Below are 19,258 nucleotides of genomic sequence, written 5' to 3'. Positions count from 1 at the left end.
AAGACATTTCTGGACTCACCTTGTTGTGCTGTGCTCACTTGAACAGGAAGGTGGTGTGGCAGTCCTTCCTGGCATTCTCTGGATTTATGATGCTTTCAAGACAACTGGGAACTCGGGAAAAAACAAGGTTGAATCATGACATCAGTGATCTTCAGGTCAGAGCTCTAGAAAGAGGCCTGAGTTCCCAACATGGAATTCCGAGTTGGATGACTGTTCAAAACTTGATTTCCCAGTTGTCTTGAACTCACTGAAGATTGAGATTTCTGAGATTTCCCAGTACAGAGTTTCCATGTCTTTTGAACACGGCAGAGGTCATGCTGGATTGACAGCATGGCCAATGTATTCAACCTTTTCTGGCCCATGGTGTTGCATGTGAATGTTTATCCTTTTAGGCTTGGAAAAGAGACACTTAAACCCAGACTTGAACCACACACCTTCTCCATTGAATAGCAGGCTAGTGATTGCTTTGCAACACTTGCAGTTAGCCACTGATTCCTTCCACTTCCACTTCCAACTTGTTGTGTAATGTTTATGTCCAATGGTCGATGAGCACCGATACATTTTATCTGTAATTTCTCGTCATATGACAAGGATAGAAAAGGATTTGCCAGTAGATTGTCAACTTTATTCATGACGATGACTGCTTGTCTAGCTTGCTAGCTAAGATTTTGAAAGTATGATCAATCAAAGCTACGGTAGCTATAACATGATTTGAGTTAATTTTATCAATGGACAATGACTTTGAGCCTTCTTGGATGGGCACTTCTAATGTAAATCTGTGGCAGCACCCAAGAGTCTTGAATTTTCGAGCTCTTCTGTAGTTTTTGCGGTGCCGTAGTGTCCCAATGATTGACAGAACACTGAGTCAATCACGGCACATCTAGAGAACACTACCAACACCTACGCTCTGTATTTTCCGCTGGCTGCCCCTCCACCACAGAAAGCACTGAGCTTGGCTAGACACCTGCATTTTGGAGCTGCCTTATTCAAGAAAGCAAAAAAGAAACCGTTTGTATGCGGCTTTATTAACTCAATTATTATGATTTATTTTTTAAACAGTTGGGGCTCAAAACAGGTGCTCTACCCCACCTGCCCTGAATGACGGGTCGCCACTGCATATTCCTAGCACGCAAATGACTACATCAAGCTTGTGACTTTACAAACTTGTTGGATGCACATCTGCAGTTTATTTTGGTCATTTCATTTTTGGTCATTTCTATGTGCCCAATAGAAATGAATGGTAAATAATGTATTGGGACATTTGGAGTCACTTTTATTGTAAATAAGAACAGGAAATGCCTGTGTTTGAAATTTGGCTTGCCTACTACTTACTTAAACTGCATGGGCCTACTGTGTACTAGTCGTACTACATACTATTTAGAACGTACTGTTTAGTAAAAATGTATGCAGTGATTAACAAATATCATCTAATGCTCAACTGCGTTGATTTCTGCCATTCGTTAATTTTGTACATGTCGTCAACAATCTAAGCCTCTGTTTTGCCCCATAGTTGCACACGCGTCAGCATTGACTGATTATGTTGAATGAAGGTCCCCAGTCACCCTCTCTAACTTCCCTATAATCTGTTTTCCTGCGGTAAAAGAAATGCAGAGAAGGAAGGGGTGGTGTGTGAGAAAACAAAAATGACCAATGAGCGTTCATGTTTTTGGGGTACTTTAATTCCTCATCTTTCGTCGGCTGGTTCCCAAGCCGGGCTGTGTTCATACCAAAGGGTACCTTCTTAACAGTCTTTGCAATCCTAACTTACTCACTAATTCTCCATTAGCAATGACCTCATATGAGCGGTGTAGTGTGGCCCCTTATCACCATTTAAGGTTGGTTAGAAAAAAATCGTCACTACCCATTTCCAATGTATCATGAATGCATTCATAGGCATCTTTATGTAGCCGCAATCTTTTTTGAATGCTTACAGCAAGTGATAATGCATGAAAAGACCATTACAACGCAAGGTTAGGGATGAATGCCACTATTGAGTATTGATTAGAGAGATCGATAAACACATATTGAAAGATTATTGGAATCTGTGTGGGTAGCTGGACAGGTAGGATGACTGACAGTGAAGGTGAACAGGTGTCACGGGTCAGGTGACAGAGGAATGGATGAGACTGAGGCAGGAATTCCTTTAACCATAAAGTGGTATATTTACTGGGTAGTCTGTCTGTGCTGCATAACAAAGGAAACAGAATAACATGTATCCAATCAAATTCATAATCACAAAGGTCAAATCCTAACAATCATTCTCATTAGGTAATTCAATTAGGTAATTCAGCAATTCAGTTCAATAAGAAGTCAATAGGAATCATCATTGAGTCATTTAGGCTCATAATTATTCATCATAATCAGGAGAATAATAATACAAATAATTCAATCCGTGGTCGGTTATTCAATCTATAATCTCCATCAGTTCGATATCAGAATTGATCAGTTCAGCAAACAATAATGATGTTTCATATTTCATCCTTTCAAGTTTGTCTTCATATGTACATGTAATTACATGTACATATGAACCATATATCGATAGCATAATTGGCCTGTGCTGATCTGTAGGGCCGTGATCATTGACCATTTACATTACGCAATAGGTTTGAAGCATGCGCTCCAAGCCCTGCTCCACGGTAATAACTATAAACAATAACTGATGGCCCGCTCTCCCGATCACAACAGATAGTTCAGATGAAAGGTCACAGATTCGGTGGATTTACGTGGATTCATGGACGAACAGAATGTCTGGACTAGATGGAGTTAAGGAAGAGAAAGCAGCGAGGTCGGGCGATGGCGATTTCCTCCTTTTAATGAGTTTCCACCTGACCTAATTAAAGCGCCCCTGGCCCAACTGAGCAAGTGGCCATGAATTAAATGATTAATCCACCAACTCCATTGGCCTTTTCTACACATATACTATAATATCTCTGACATGATGAAAAATATGTCATTGAGGCAGACTCTTGGATGTGTTGCATACATACAGTATCTTTCCCATGGGCCTTGATACCTTATAGGTTCTGAGTGGTTGATGTCACAAAACACTATCATAGATTGGTTTATGGAACCAGCGATAAACAATGTTATTATTCATCTCTATCAGTATAGCTACCAGAGCGAGGCTGAGCCCCAACTACAAAGAGAGATGCCTGGGACTGAAGGGACTATTACTCATCACAGCTTTATGCCACAGGCCACTTCTCTCTGGCTGACCTTTAGCAGTTTCCCAGTCCCTTATTCAGCCTGAGTTTATTTTCATCCACATTCAAATCCGCCGCTAATGACATTTTCAGCTGATTTATGTCCTAATGATTGCAGGGTCTTTGCTCTGCGTTCTGGCTATTTCACACGCCAGTGAGTCAGTGGAGAAGGTTGTTCATGACAGGTTTGGTGAAAGACAGGAATGATAATGTTGTCATCTCAATAACTGTGGTTTATTCAGGCACCTCAGACTACATTGCTGACATGCCAAGCAGGCAAGGTGGACAGGGACAGAGTGTAGGGAGGAGATAGGAGGAGAATAATTCATATACAGGGCACTTTTTTTCATATTGGTTCTAACCATGCACGTTGAGATTACTAATATTGGAGAGTTGAGTTTGAACTGTGAGGATATGTATTGACATCTGAGAGCTGCTATCTGTCTTCTGCTGGGCAGCCTCAAAGAGAGATTACAGTTTCTGCTTAGCGGGGCACATTTATCTATGAAAAATTGATGAAAAATTGATCTTGTGGTTAATAAGAGCACTGAAAAACACAAATCTGTATTAGAGCCCTATCTCCATACAGGATGTTTAGTGTTTTATGGAAATCATATACAGTATAAGGCTGCCTGCACTCCCTGACTGAGCATTGATCATGCAGAATGCAATGCATTAGATACGATATTAAAGAGATTCTCTGGTACTTTTGTATACTTTTTAGACCAGGGATGGGCACCTTTAATGGGGGTGGGTGCCACAAAAAAACAGAACTCATTATGAGGGGCCGCAGTGGCTCGTGGGTCTGCGTACTCACACCAAAACTATTATTGGTCCGCGGGCCTACAAAAGGGTGGCCAGTTTCCCATCCCTGTTTTAGACAGTAGTTCTGGCCCAAGTGGGCCAGAGAAACAGTTTCTTTCAAACTAGGGATTTCATGGCTAATTGAGGTAAGACAGTAATTCTGCTCATAGATTATGCATGTATGAACTACACATTGACACATCCAGCATGGTATAGATCAGAATAAGGCGTGACATGATAAAGGAAAGGCATCCATCATTCACGGATGTAGAATAGAAAACCAAAAAGAAGTCCATGCAGCGTGACTAAGGTTATGTTTGATTTTACACATATACATACGGTCACCAAGACCTATGCAAGCACAAGCTCTATAAAATGGCCTGACCTTACCTGGGCAATCACTCCATACAGACAGAATTAATTTAGGCCAAATGCTCTTCCTGCCTTCCGGGGCTCAGTCGAGAGCCTCGGGACAATGGTTTCTTTTCAATGTGCTAGTTTGGCTGGTTAGAAGAGACTTGTAACTTTTCAAAGCAATCATGCAACCCTAAGTACAGGGAAATGGAAATGGCTTCTGAAGAAACACGCACATGCTCCTAACTCCTGGGCGTCTGTTGATAAGTGGGGGAAATCAGAAGGCTAATCTCAGTGCTCAGCTGCTGATTGCGGTTTTCATAGGCTGTTATTTCTTCCAATACGGGAGATGGGAGGAGGGAGGAAAGACACTTACATTGGAATTGATGACCCCTTCAACAGTGACTTCTAAACTTCCTGGCACATCTTGTATTATTCATCCTATCCTTAGGTCCTTCCTTCTAACGCTGTTATTCTTTCTCTGTGACTGTGTGCTAGCTTCATGGTGACAGACATAGACACCCTGATGCACCCTGCATTTATGAGCTGAATTATCATTCCAACAACTACAGAGTCACTGGATCTTTCTATGAATAGAACTTCAGTCCATGTTTTTTATTCTTCTTCCCATTACTTCAAGAGAAATATTTGAGTCACGCCTGACTTGCTGACCAGTTCTGCAGATCTAAACAGCACTCATCTCCTGGCATGCCACCCAGACAATGTTCTCCAGAAGCATCCAACCCTTCCCTCTACCGCCCCTCTTTTCCAGACCCCACATTCACTCCCTGTCTAGGGCCCAGCATGGGAAGGATTTTTTGTTGTTGTTGCGTGTGGTAAACCGAAGGGTGGTTAGGGGAGCTTCAGTGCAACTGTCAGGAATCTGTGGGGAGGAGGAACAGCAGTCATTTTAGCTTTCTGTTAATTATGTCTCCAAGAAATGACTACAGCACCTCCTGCTCAATCCTATATCTCAAGTGGATCATTTGTGTCAAAAGGGTGTTCTGTGAGATGACAGTATGCACTCGTTTAAATGCACACAAGAAGTTGAAGAGTCTACAGACATCATGGCCTGAATGTCACAGTGGACGCCCACTGAACTGCAGACTAAATGTCTGACTCATTTTCTTATCCAGGCACAGCAGTATCTTCATCAGATAGTTGAAATTTGGGTGAGAGGAAATCACAGTCATTTCTAGAGATAATTTTTGTTCCTTTTATCCCAAATCAAGGCGTTTCAGTGTCCGGGTCCAGATTGCATTGACCAAATTCCCCAAAGTGAGTGAGTATGAGTGGCATGAAGGTCCATGAGCCAGACATGCAGCTATAAAGTGTCTGTTGTTGAGGGGTCATGACTAATTTAGTTGATTAACCATATATTTGATCTGACACCATAAAGAGATACTGACACCATGAGATACTGCAACCACGGAGGCTCATCGAGCAGTGTCATACTTGGCGACCAAACTGCCTGTCTTTCTTCTGCCCTCAGGAAGTGGACATTGTGACACTCAGGAAGTGTTGTCACAACAGTATATTATTGGGTAAAATTGTGACAGTGCAAAAAGTGGAATATGAGCTCACAGACTTAAAAGGGAGTGAGATAAATTGGATATTCAATACTTTCAAGAACATATGGCTTTGTTCCAATGCTGCTCCGCTACCAGTTGGATCCCCAGGGCCAGAGATACTGTTGGACACTTGAGTGTTTCACTAAGCAATAGGACGTGTTCCACCGCTCGGTTTCTGTTTAACGATTGCTGCAGATGAGATGCCATACTGCGTCGTCGCCAACAACCAGGTGAGTCATTCAGCTCTAAAACCTAAAACATGTGCCCCTGATCTTGGCCTTCTGCCTCTCAGTCTGAGGTCTTGAAATGAGGACGAGGCAGCGCTTCAGAGGACAAAATAAGTAATTCTGTTCAAAACACAGCCATGTTTATAATGTGTTTCTCTTACAAATGTGGAGAGTTACACAGCTTACATTACAAGTTTACAAGTTGTCTCTGATTTTGGCACAGCATATGAAAATAACTGTGTCAAGAGTGTTGATGTTGTGATAGCATTATGGTCCTGTACATCATACACATCACAGTAGCAAAACTCAAGTCCGCCTCTATTAGGGTTTTGAGCCTCATGTCAAAAAATGACCACACCTCTCAAAGGTGAAACAGCAATCTAGGATCTGTGCCTGCAAGACCAAAATCAAAGGGACCGTTTTTTTGGTCCAATTTATTTCAATACCACTTCAAAAGCGTTGAAGAACAATCTGAATCACTTTGGCCATCCTCTCTTATATGTTAGCAGGTTGAGGTCCTGAAAGAAACAGAGTTGCACTGCATGTATTAGTGGTTGGTGAATGGGACAGTGTGAGAGAAGTTAGGTTACAAGGCTTAGACGTGCTGTTGGAGGACCCTGGGGTTATTGGTGCCAAATGGCAATCTTTTCAATTGCTAATTATGGTGAGAAATGTAACAATGGCGTCCACTACAAAACAAGGCAGTGGAAAATGTTTTCTTAGGCCCAGTAATTCAGACTTCCACTTAAGTTTATCCTAAACTGCTGGAGTAAAGTTACTGGGTCAAAAAGTGGCTTTGGGGCTTGTGGCTGAAGACCACAAACATTGAAACCCACAATGTTTCATAAGGTTCTCGCCTTAGGGTCCAGTGTCAACAACGAAAAGCACCCAGTGCCGTTCCGAGGGTAACCTCTCAGTGATGATGGTCCCGGTAAATGTGTGATGCGATATCTGCCTCCGCTATCAGATTCTGGCCTGCACCAAACGAATCCTCTCCTACCAATCAAAGTGAAGCACTACCAGTGCCCAAGATTCTTCCTTTGCTTATGTTACTATAAAGTTGCTCAACATAACACCTGGCAGACATCTGCGACAGACATCTTTAAAATGTTATTATTTTCATTTTATTGAAAATATACTGTACCTTGCATACCTCTTCTTTACCATAACCCCCAAAAATGTTTTGCAGGAAGATGAAAAGTTATTCAGGCTATGTTTTGATTACTAAGAGCAGAACCAATAGGCTAGTAAATCCAGAAAATGTAATGTTTGTATACACTAAAGGTGCTTGGACCAACCACTTTGAATATTTTCACTCAAGGAATTGAATTCCTTTAAAATAGATAGTATAGACATGATGGCTATTTGCATGTGGAAACTTGACTGCACCTTTAAATGGCAACTCCACAACTTTTCAACATTATTTTCATTGCAGACAGCACAATACCAGTGTCAACATACACTACATGACCAAAGTATGTGGTCACCTGCTCGTCGAACAGGCTTCCCACTAGATGTTGGAACATTGCTGCGGGGACTTGCTTCCATTCAGCCACAAGAGCATTAGTGAGGTCGGCACTGATGTTGGGCGATTAGGCCTGGCTCGCAATCGCCATTGTAATTCATCCCAAATGTCTTCAATGGGGTTGAGGTCAGGGCTCTGTGCAGGCCAGTCAAGTTCTTCCACACCAATCTCGACAAGCAATTTTGTGGACAGCGGCATTGTCATGCTGAAACAGGAAAGGGCCTTCCCCAAACTGTTGCCACAAAGTTGGAAGCACAGAATAGTCTAGAATGCCATTGTATGGTGTAGTGTTAAGATTTCCCTTCACTGGAAGTAACGGGTCTAGCCCGAACCATGAAAAACAGCCTGGGACCATTATTCCTCTTCCACCAAACTTTACAGTTGGCACTACGGATTCGGACAAGTAGCTTTCTCCTGGCATCCGCCAAACCCAGATTCGTCCGTCGGACTGCCATATGGTGAAGCGTGATTCATCACTCCAGAGAACGCGTTTCCACTGCTCCAGAGTCCAATGGCGGAGAGTTTTACACCACTTCAGCCGACACTTGGCATTGTACATGGTGATCTTAGGCTTGTGTGCTATTTTTACAGCTGTCAGCAACGGGTGTGGCTGAAATAGCCGAATCCACTAATTTAAAGGGGTGCCCAGATACGTTTGTATATAAAGTGTATGTGAATAATTCTGCCCGATGACATCATCAAAACTTTAAACATTTTAAAAACTGGGATTTTCAAACACTTTGAGATCTGCAGTGATTTGGGGAGCAAGAAAATAGAAACTAGTTCCAGGTTTTGAAATTCAATTTTTTTTTTTACTTTTAATGCTACCCTGTGTTGTCACAGAGAAGCATTTTTAAAGACTTTTCTTCCTATCTTTTTAACCACAAATCATAGAAACCCCTGTTTTCACATATGTAGACACTGGTTTGGTGCTGGAGATTATGAATATAAGGTTGAAAAGTGGCGGAATTGCCCATTAATAACGCTGTTATAACAAAACATTTGTCAAACTCCTGCCAGATGTTTTGTTTGAACACTGTAAGATACTGTACTTTCACATTAGGCTACATTACTTGATCATAGGATGTTATAGTTACATGTCAACGTGTAAAGTTGGTTGTTAAATAAAATAGCTGCATTAATAGAATATCTAATTAGTTTCCATTAAGTTATTGGGTAGCACTCCCAGTTCCCTTTCACTGAACTTCTGTAATAAGGATACATGCATTCCTCTCGCGGACTCAAGACGCCCCGGGGCTGCGTCGACGCGGTTCAAGTCTATAAAGGTTGGCTGTGCAACCTTTTGGAGACTGGGTCTTGATCTTGGTGACGGACTTCTCATGCGGTTGCTCGTTTTATTTTCTTTAGGAGAGAATGAGTCACTCCTCCGAATACATGACTTCACTATCAGCTCAGGTGAACCATTGTTGATAATAAGTAACATTCTCGTGGATGAATCTCTGAGTTTAAGGAACTTTTGAATTTCATGGTTCACAGTGAAATTATTTAACATCTGAAAACAAAAGGAATACATCTTCATTTGTTTCTATGGATTCACTGTTTGGTCAGGTAATATCATTATTACTTATTTCACACCATTAATGATCTTCTTGTAGCCTATCCTGCTGAACTAGCTATGAACATAAATAATAACCGTTTTGACAATGCACACAGATCCCTTTTAATTTGGACATGGCAAATTAATTGAATAGAACATAAATCATTCAGGAAATTTACAATGATCAATTATTAGTATTTATTTTACAAAATGGGTAAAAGTAGGGGGAAATAATTGTTTGCCTGGTCAAACGTTACACTCCATGTAGTTAGTCGTTACATACACTGTTCATCTTAATAAGGCTGTTTAGAAGAACCATACATGCTTTTTGTTTTACCAATAATGAGTGCACATGTATTGGGCTGAATTAGTATGATTTCATTTCGATTTTAAACCTGCAATTGTTTTCAACTCTCTCATTCATCAATGTCTTTGGGTGCGTTCGTAAATTGCCTCCAGTGTGTCAGAGTGGCTATGTGTCGTTCGTAAATTCAGAGTGTTATCTGATTGTCTGTTCATAAATTCAGAGGGTTCGCTCACGGAGTGTTCAGAGCGCACACTGGACGCTCTGGCGGAGGAGTAGGGTTGATCCGAGCGTTCTGACCTCACGACAGCAGTCAAGCACCAAAGCTAACTGGCTAAAGTTGGCTAGCTTGCTTGCTACTTCCAGACAAAAATTAGAGAACACCTCACTCTGACCATTGTACTCGCCCTAGCAGAGTCGATTAGACTGTTTTCGTGTTATCTAGAGCGTTAGTGACTGTAACTGTGCTGCTTGCAACAATTTAACAACGTTTTAAGCCGACGTTCACTAACACCGGTCATATTCAACGGATGTTGCACGTTCGTAAATTAATCAGTTATTCTGTGCTCTGGCACACTCAGACGATAGTGCTCTGAAACCGGAGTAGATAGACAGAGTGAATTTACAAACGCACCCTTTGTTAGAGCATTTTTGTTTTAGATTAGAAAAGTCAACGGAACAAGGACTGCAAATGCACCCTACAAAACTGTAGAAGTCTATGTCATGTTTGGCAAGGCAGGTGCATTCCCTTTGTGTGTGTGTGTTTCTCATGAACAATGGTATGGTCTTTCTGCTACAAATCGCCATTGCTAGATCGATTCTGAGTAACTCATGAGAAAACACATTATACAGACTAGGCACAGTATAGGATTTTATGTATACCTCATTTTGGAAGAAGTATTGTGACTCTGTTCTGTTATTCTGTATTGAAGGGTGTGAAGAAGAAGGAAAAAAGTGATTTGATTGGCATCGTACAGCTACTGCATAGGGACTACGCCTATGGGTCTGCTATCATGATAGAGCACCTTTCACAGAACGTGTGCTGTGTCACTATCAGACACGGTCAAGACTTGAAGGAGCACCTTTCACAAGAACTGTCTTGACTTGTCCTGCATTCTCAGGTTGCAGAGTACCACGAGGGGGAAACTGTTTGGCATTTATCTACAATAGGCTATTTAAAGGACACTTGCTAGGTTTCCATTGAATGCCCGTCAATTGGCAACAGAATATTCTTAAATACGAATAAAAACAATAGCCTATGGGCATTTTCCCACCAGATATGTGTTCCATCAAATTCATTTGTTGGGGGAAAAGGCTGTGCGTGATGACATAGTGCACATTAAAACAATTTTTGCGGTTAAACTCCCATGTACCCGAATAAAAAATACAAGCTAAATGGGTTTCCATCGCATTTTCAACTCTACTAGTGGTGCGTCCCCCCCAAAATATAGCGAATGTGCCCACTCTTGTCTTGGTATGTGTGCTCTAGCGAACAGCTCCCAGAAAGGCCTACAGTCCGGCTGGACTACCTACATGATGCAATTATTTATGGAGAAGAGCAAGATTATTTTTATTTGTCAAATGGCAGCCAAGCATCATGATCATGTCACCAAAATAAGATATTTATTGGAAAGGAGCATCAAGCTCATCACCGTGCATTTTCACCACCCTGTGAAGTTCATCATCTGTAGCCTAATAAACTGCATGCTTTCCCGATTCCTAGTGGCAAGACATCACACCATATCATCGCGTGACTCCCAAGTTGATTTCGATATGATGGTTATTATATCATTATATTTACCAACTCAAAAAGTTACAAATTTATGTAGTTTATTTTGTTTTGTCCACATTTGGACATTTTAACATTTACATTTTTACATTTAAGTCATTTAGCAGACGCTCTTATCCAGAGCGACTTACAAATTGGTGCATTCACCTTATGACATCCAGTGGAACAACCACTTTACAATAGTGCATCTAAATCTTTTAAGCCATCAGGCCTGTCATGATATTTTTTATCCAACATATACAGTGCATTTGGAAAGTATTCAGACAGACCCCTTGACTTTTTTCACATTTTGTTTCTTTAGTCTTATTCTAAAATAGATTAAATAGTTTCCCCCCCTCCTAAATCTACACACGATACCCCATAGAGACAAAACAAAAACAGGTTTTTAGAAATTGCTGCAAATGTATTTAAAAAAAGGGAAATATTACATTTACATAAGTATTAAGACCCTCAAGGACATTCAGAGACCTGTCCCGAAGCCACTCCTGCGTTGTCTTAGCTGTGTGCTTAGGGTCGTTGTCTTGCTGGAAGGTGAACCTTCACCCCAGTCTTGAGGTCCTGAGCGCTCTGGAGCAGGTTTTCATCAAGGATCTCTCTGTATTTTGCTCCGTTTATCTTTACCTTGATCCAGACTAGTCTCCCAGTCCCTTCAACTGAAAAACATCCCCATATCATGATACTGCCACCACTGTGCTTCACCGTAGGGCTGGTGCCAGGTTTCCTCCAGATGCTTGGTATTCAGGCCAAAGAGTTCAATCTTGGTTTCATCAGACCAGAGAATCTTGTTTCTCATGGTCTGAGAGTCTATAGGTGCCTTTTGACACTAGTGACTTCCGTCTGGCCACTCTACCATTAAGGCCTGATTGGTGGAGAGTTGCAGAGATGGTTGTCCTTCTGGAAGGTTCTCCCATCTCCACAGAGGAACTCTGGAGCGTCAGAGTGACGATAGAGTTCTTGGTCACCTCCCTGACCAAGGCTCTTCTCCCTCTATTGCTCAGTTTGACTAGGCAGCCAGCTCTAGTTCCAAGGTTCTTCCATTTTAGAATGATGGAGGCCACTGTGTTCTTGGGGACCTTCAATGCTACAGACATTTTTTGGTACCCTTCCCCAGATCTGTGCCTCGACACAATCCTGTCTCGGAGCTCTACGGACAATTCCTTCGACCTCACGGCTTGGTTTTTGCTCTGACATGCACTGTCAACTGTGTGACCTTACATAGACAGGTGTGTGCCTTTCCAAATCATGTCCATTCAATTGAATTTACCACAGGTGGACTCCAATCAAGTTGTAGACATCAATGGAAACAGGGTGCACCTGAGCTCAATTTGAGTCTCATAGCAAAGGGTCTGAATACTTATGTAAATAAGGTATTTCTGTTTTTGTTTTTAAGAAGTTAGCAAAAATCACTTTGTCATTATGGGATATTGTGTATAGATTGATGAGGAAAATTTTGTATTTAATCCATTTTAGAATAAGGCTATAACGTAACAAAATGTGGAAAAAGTCAAGGGGTCTGAATATTTTCCGAATGCACTGTACTTTTCTCGCATAATAAGGTTGGATGGAAACCTGGTTTATGACGGAAAAAAATCCTTACATAATGTAGGATAAGATTTATTGTTGTTAGGTAATAACTGAATACTGAATGAGTTTTCATTTCACCAGTAAAATTGGTATTTATTCTGTATCGTAGGCTATTGGTTACTTCGCAAGTTTGGTTATGGTAGTTCTTTTATATTAGTGAGGTTAGGAGTTCTTCCTGGTCAACCGGTCAGTATATTAATCATAACACCTTTCCTATTTTCAGTGCCCTCCCACTCTGAGGACCCCGATGACTCCCAGAGGCCAGTGATGTTGGCCATGCAGCACTACAACTCCTCAGGCCTGGCTGCCCCCCACCTCCTCCCCAACCAGACCTGGGGGGTGGAGAGGGTGCCGGCCATGGCCTGGAGGGCAAACATCACCACAGAGAGGCCCAGTAACCCCACGGCAGCCGGCCTCTCCATGACCCTAGGCATCCTGTCCAACATCGTGGCCCTGGTCATCCTGGCAAAAGCTTACGCCCGCCTGCGCCGCCGCTCCAAGGCCACCTTCCTGCTCTTCGCCAGCTCCCTGGTGGCCACAGACTTTGCCGGCCACGTCATCCCCGGTGCCCTGGTTTTGAGGCTGTACTCAGCTGGGGCTGCGACTGGGCCCTTAGCTCGCGCTGCCACCGATGCCCCCTGCCAGTTCCTAGGAGGTAGCATGGTGTTCTTCGGCTTGTGCCCATTGTTCTTGGGCTGTGCCATGGCTGCTGAGCGCTGCCTGGGTGTCACACAGCCCCTGCTCCATGCCTCACTGGTCACCACGGCTCGCACCAAGATGGCACTGGCTCTCATCTGGCTGCTGGCTCTGTTTGTGGCCCTCCTGCCCTTCTTCAGGCTGGGGGCCTACACCTACCAGTACCCTTGGACCTGGTGCTTCATCAGGGTTCTGGGAGAGACTCAGGAGACGGACGTGGCCTTTGTAATGCTGTTCTCTGGACTGGGCCTGGCCTCTCTGACTGTGGCCCTAGTGTGTAATACCATCAGTGGGGTCACGCTGGTGCTTGCCAGACTGCGTAAGAAGTGTAAGACCTGCTACCGTCGCTCAGCCAAGTCCCATGACATTGAGATGGTGGCCCAGCTGGTGGGCATTATGATCACTTCTTGCATCTGCTGGAGCCCCCTGCTGGTGAGTTGGAAAAGTTCAGTTCACTGAAACACAATTCTGCATGAATCAGGGTAGGGGTCAAAACTGTCTTTATTGTGTTCCATTCGGGAATTAAGGTTTCTTTTCAATAATTAACATTGAAATTCAGCGCTACAGCATGATTGAAAGGCAATGCTCCCACGTTAGCGGCTACTGCATTCACGGTAAACGCTTCATATGTCTGCTCAATCGGAAAATCTCACATGAAAAAAGACTAGTATACTATGATATAAATCAGGGCTCTCCAACACTGTTCCTGGAAAGCTGCCTTCCTGTAGGTTTTTGCTCCAATCCCAATCTAGCGCACCTGATTCTAATAAGTAGCTGGTTGATAAACTGAATCAGGTTAGTTACAACTGGTTTTGGAGTGAAAACCTACGGGAGTGTCGCTCTCCAGGAGCTGGGTTGGCGAGCCCTGGTTTAAATACTATAGTATTCACTGTAGTGTTTTTGCAGACTTCACTGTAGCACTTTTTGTTTTATTATCTTTGACATAGAGATAGAGGCTTTCTCCTTCATGAAACCTACTAAATGAGCACAATTTCCATAACCTGTTGGTAAATCAGACAGCCTGAAATCTTAACAGATAATTCAGCACTTCTGCAATTGTCTATTACCTGTAGGGAACATAATATCTTCTATACTTGGCATGTAGGTTTCTCACTTATGGGTGGCACAAATTGGGATTGGGGAGGGGAATGGGCAGGGTATATGCAAATTAAATACTGTCGTCTTTACTATAGTAAAAAAGGTTTGTGTTTGTGCGGACTGTAGTGTTTTTGCGGACATTACTGTAGTATTTACTACAATGTTCTTTTGCGGATCATACTGTAATATTAACTGTAGTATTCTACAGTATACTACAACATTCTATAATAAGTACTACACATGATTGAGGGATACTACCGTGTGTAGTATAGTGTTCTACAGTATACTACAGTTTACTATAGAATTCTATAGTAAACTGTAGTAATTTTTCATGCCAGTTTCATTTACACTTCTATTGCGCTTCAGCGATACAGATTGAATAGAGCCCTTAATCTTCATTCACTGAGAAACTGAAATGGATTTGACTTCAACTATGGAAAAGAGAGTTAGAGCTCAATAACCTGAAATGATCCGAGTCATCACCTACCAATGACCTGTGATAGGAATGACATGCTCTTCTGAATGTTCATGCATCCCATTCTCAGGCTGTGTGAAAGTGCAATGGTGGTTTACCATCAAATAAGAATGTTGTACATCCAATCTTCATGTAATCCTTATAAATAATAGTAATGTTCATAATTGCTTGTTGCTCGGAGGAATATAAATATCCAAGATATTCTGACCTATAATTGTTTATTTATTTTTCAATTGAACCCTTATTTTACCAGGTAAGTTGACTGAGAACACATTCTGATTTATAGCAACGACCTGGAGAAAAGTGACAGGGGAGAAGAGGGGGCATGAATGAGCCAATTGGAAGCTTGAGAGACAAGCCAGTAGTGAGATGCAGGGTGGTAAAAGCATAAAATAATATTGTAAAAATGCTCAGCTAACAAAGGTAATTCATCCTCTCAGTAAATCTCCAAGATATTCTTCCCCATAAACAAAAGGCGTGAAATAATATAGAAAATCTCTGCTAACAATCCAGTAATATTTCATCCTCTTTTTGTACACCTTCTGAAATAGACACTTTCCAGTTCCCAGTCATAAACACTATGATTCAGAATACTGCACCTAAAACAGATGGATAGACATGGTGCACTGCACCAAGGGTATAAATGAATAGTCATGGTGGGCCCTTGCATTGACTAGATGGAATAAATTATAAATTATTTAAGGGGATGCCATTATGAAGGGCTTGAATAACACTGCCCTTGCTGGGCATCACCCTATTTCAGATTGGGTGACATTGAGAATGTTTGTCACGCCCTGACCATAGAGAGCCCTCGGTTCTCTATGGTGTTTAGGTCAGAGCGTGACTAGGGCGGTGTTCTAGTCATTTATTTTCTATGTTGTTGGTTTGTATGGTTCCCAATTAGAGGCAGCTGGTAATCGTTGCCTCTAATTGGGGATCATATTTAGGAAGCCCTTTCTCCCACCTGCTTTGTGGGATATTGTTTTGTTGAGTGCTGATGTGCGCGTTGTTCTTCGCTTTCGTTATATGTTTATTGTTTTTGTTCTAGTTTCACGGTAATAAATATGTGGAACCCAACACACGCTGCGCCTTGTTCCTTCATTCATAACGATCGTGACAGAATATCCCACCAACGCAGGACCAAGCAGCGTGTTATGGAGGTTAAGGAGTTTTGGACATGGGAGGAAATCATGGGAGGATGCGAGACCACATCCTCCCGCTGTGGAAGGACAGCGACGATGCCGGGGACCGCGGCCACAGAAACCCCAAGATTTTTTTTGGGGGGGGGGCACGAGGGGTGGTCGGCGGAGCAGCGGAGAGTGCAAGAGCCTGAATGGCAGACGGTCGAAGAATTCAATGAGGGATACGATGAGAGAGGTGGAGGCGAGGAGTAAGCTTCAGCGCAGGCGTGCTGAAGAGCATGTCATCAGTCCAGTGCCATCTGTGCCGGCTCCACGCACCAGGCCACTAGTGCGCCTCCCCAGCCCGGTATGTCCTGTGCCGGTTCCTCGCACTCGCCATGAAGAGTGTGTCTTCAGTCCGCTGCCACAGAAACCCCAAGATTCTTTTGGGGGGGGCACATGCAGCTGGCGGCTGAGCAGAGGGAAGAGCCAGAGGCCGTCAGGGGGGCGATGGAGAAGTTGGGGGAGAGAGAGAGGAGAGAGATGTTGGTCAGGTGTGTTCTGCACCACATTCGACCTGAAGAGCCTGTCAGCAGTCTGGTGAAACCTGTGCCGGCTCCACGCATCTGGCCTCCAGTGCGCCTCCCCAGCCCGGTACGTCCTGTGCCGGCTCCCCGCACTCGCCCTGAAGTGCGTGTCACCAGTCTGGTGCCACCTGTGCCGGCTCCACGCACCAGGCCTCCAGTGCGCCTCCCCAGCCCGGTACGTTCTGTGCCGGCTCCCCGCACCCGCCCTGAAGTGGGTGTCATCAGTCCGGTGCAACCTGCGCCGATGCCCAGTCCAGGCACGGTGTCCAGTCCCGCTCCATGGCAGGAGCCTTCCTCTGCGCCGGTGCCCAGTCTGGGCGCGGCGTCCAACCCAGCTCCATGGCCGGGTCCGTGGTCGGGGCGGGGGCTACGACCCGTACCGGAGCCGCCACCGACACTAGTCACCCCCCCTACCCTCCCCATTTGGTTTCAGGTTTTGCGGCCGGAGTCCGCACCTTTGGGGGGGTACTGTCACGCCCTGACCATAGAGAGCTCTCGGTTCTTCCCATTAATGTCAGTAGTTGACCTGTTGATTTGCACAATATTGCACAAAAGTTGGGCCCAAGTATAATTACTGATGTGTGAACTAAATAGGAACAGCTTAGCATTCATTTTTACTATTGGGGAGATGTGAGAACCATTAGAGGCATTGTTTGTGTTTAAAATCTCTTAATAAGCTGTGGCCAATTGTTATAAAAATTGTAAATAAAATTTATCAGGCTACAATTTTGATTTTAGAGCCTGTGATTTCTAACATCAGTAAAACTATTCATAGGAAGACGTTGTGAAGATGCATTTTGACTGCTCCATTTATGATTTTTTTTGTTAATATGTGGCATTCTACAGTGTTAGGTAATGTAGATAAATTACTAGCAGTGTATGCAGATTGATGCAAATATATATATACACCAGCTGAACATATCTATATCCTGCACAACCACTGTAAAACTAACCTAGGTATCTGTGTTCCTTGCAGATCTTTGGCCTGATGTCAGTCACACGGTCCTACAGCGGTTCCATAGGCAGTGACCAGGACACATACAGGAGGTTGATGGTGATGGGCGTCCGGCTGGCCTCCTGGAACCAGATCCTGGACCCCTGGGTCTACATCCTGCTGCGCCGGGCCGTGCTGAGGAAGATCTACCGCATCACCAAGAGCCGGGCCAGCTTCAAGAACAGCACCTTCCGCCATTGGGATATCAGCTCCTTCCAGAACTCTGAGAAAATAAACACTGTCAACAGGATCTGAGGGAGAAGAAAAGACACAGACAGAAAAAAACATCTTATCAAAGTCCTTTGTTGTTCTTGGTGCTTTATTTACCACCCAACCCAACATGCTGGATTGAGGAGAAGACTGAACATCCAGCGGTAGAATCTAACAGCAGTGTTGGTGTATCACACAAAAGGAAATGCCTATTGCCCATAAGACCTATATTCCTTTATTGAGAACTGTGTGGGTCTGCCTGACTGTGAAAGTCTATGGGGTTTGGGATTGAAATCATCATCCTCCAGATCTTGGATCTCTTTCAGATTGATTTGATTGGCCAGTAAGACCTGCTTTTGACTGACTGTTGTGGAGAAGTTTTTTATCCTTTTATGGGAAACAGACAAGCCAGACTATACTCAAACAAATGAAATGTCATAAACGGATTTATAACAGAAAAATCTGACCAAGTAAGGACAGTATGCCTCACCTGGATACTGGAGACATAGCACAGATAATTCTGCCCAAGCAAAAAGGTTTGTTGTAAAAGTGTCTGGTAGGTGACGCAACATGAGTCTTTCTCTGTGTACATAACAGTACATGAAATTAAGCTGCCTATAAGATCTCAACAACAAACATCTCAAATTATGTGTGTGTGTGAGTGTTACTGTCAGTGTTTTTTGGAGTTCATACTTTGTTTGTTTGTGGAAATTTGACACGTCATGAAGTGGCACTATGCCAAAGCAAAGTAAAGGCTGTGCTTTTACCTGAGCTTGAAGATGTGAACGACATACAGTATGTGTCAAACTTGTAATGCTATTAATGTGTGAATTGTGTGTATGTATTTATTGCTTATATTGTTTCCCCAATTGTCTGGGGAACTAAATGAAGCTAAGTGTTGCAAAAGCTATAGAATTTAATGTTGTCTAATAAAGTTTATGTTGCCTGTTACCACGTCCCCACAGGAGGTCTTTTGCCTTTTGATAGGCCGTCATTGTAAATAATAATTTGTTCTTAACTGACTTGCCTAGTTAAATAAAAATAAAATAAAATAAACCACAAAATGGCCTGTCAGGGTCATAGCACCATGGTGCTAATCCCAGGAGAGAACAGAGGTGTGGAAAATGTCCTCTGACAGGGGAAGTAGAACAGAAATTA

The 19,258-nt window shown here is 43.1% G+C and overlaps 1 protein-coding gene across 2 annotated transcripts; it reads left to right on the top strand.

The window, feature by feature from the left end:
- Window positions 1–5,913: 5,913 nt before the first annotated feature.
- Window positions 5,914–19,051, top strand: LOC139565185 (prostaglandin E2 receptor EP1 subtype-like). 2 transcript variants are annotated; one of them, XM_071385332.1, is made up of 3 exons: window positions 5,914–6,162; window positions 13,143–14,047; window positions 17,873–19,051. In XM_071385332.1, the coding sequence occupies exons 2-3, from the start codon at window positions 13,187–13,189 to the stop codon at window positions 18,143–18,145; spliced, it is 1,134 nt and encodes a 377-aa protein (XP_071241433.1). In that variant the 5' UTR covers window positions 5,914–6,162; window positions 13,143–13,186; the 3' UTR covers window positions 18,146–19,051. The 2 variants fall into 2 exon arrangements, with proteins under 2 accessions (XP_071241433.1, XP_071241434.1); XM_071385333.1 differs by lacking the exon at window positions 5,914–6,162 and adding an exon at window positions 8,997–9,253.
- Window positions 19,052–19,258: the final 207 nt, after the last annotated feature.

The sequence above is a fragment of the Salvelinus alpinus genome, chromosome 36 (assembly GCF_045679555.1).
Source record: "Salvelinus alpinus chromosome 36, SLU_Salpinus.1, whole genome shotgun sequence".
Lineage (NCBI taxonomy): Eukaryota > Metazoa > Chordata > Actinopteri > Salmoniformes > Salmonidae > Salvelinus > Salvelinus alpinus.
This window is presented reverse-complemented; position numbering and strand designations above follow the sequence as displayed.

Bases quoted from the DNA above. Each gene is read 5' to 3' on its own strand.
- LOC139565185 (XM_071385332.1), top strand. From the start codon at position 13,187: ATGTTGGCCATGCAGCACTACAACTCCTCAGGCCTGGCTGCCCCCCAC. The intron at 14,048-17,872 runs GTGAGTTGGAAA...TGTTCCTTGCAG, and splicing joins TCTGCTGGAGCCCCCTGCTG to ATCTTTGGCCTGATGTCAGT.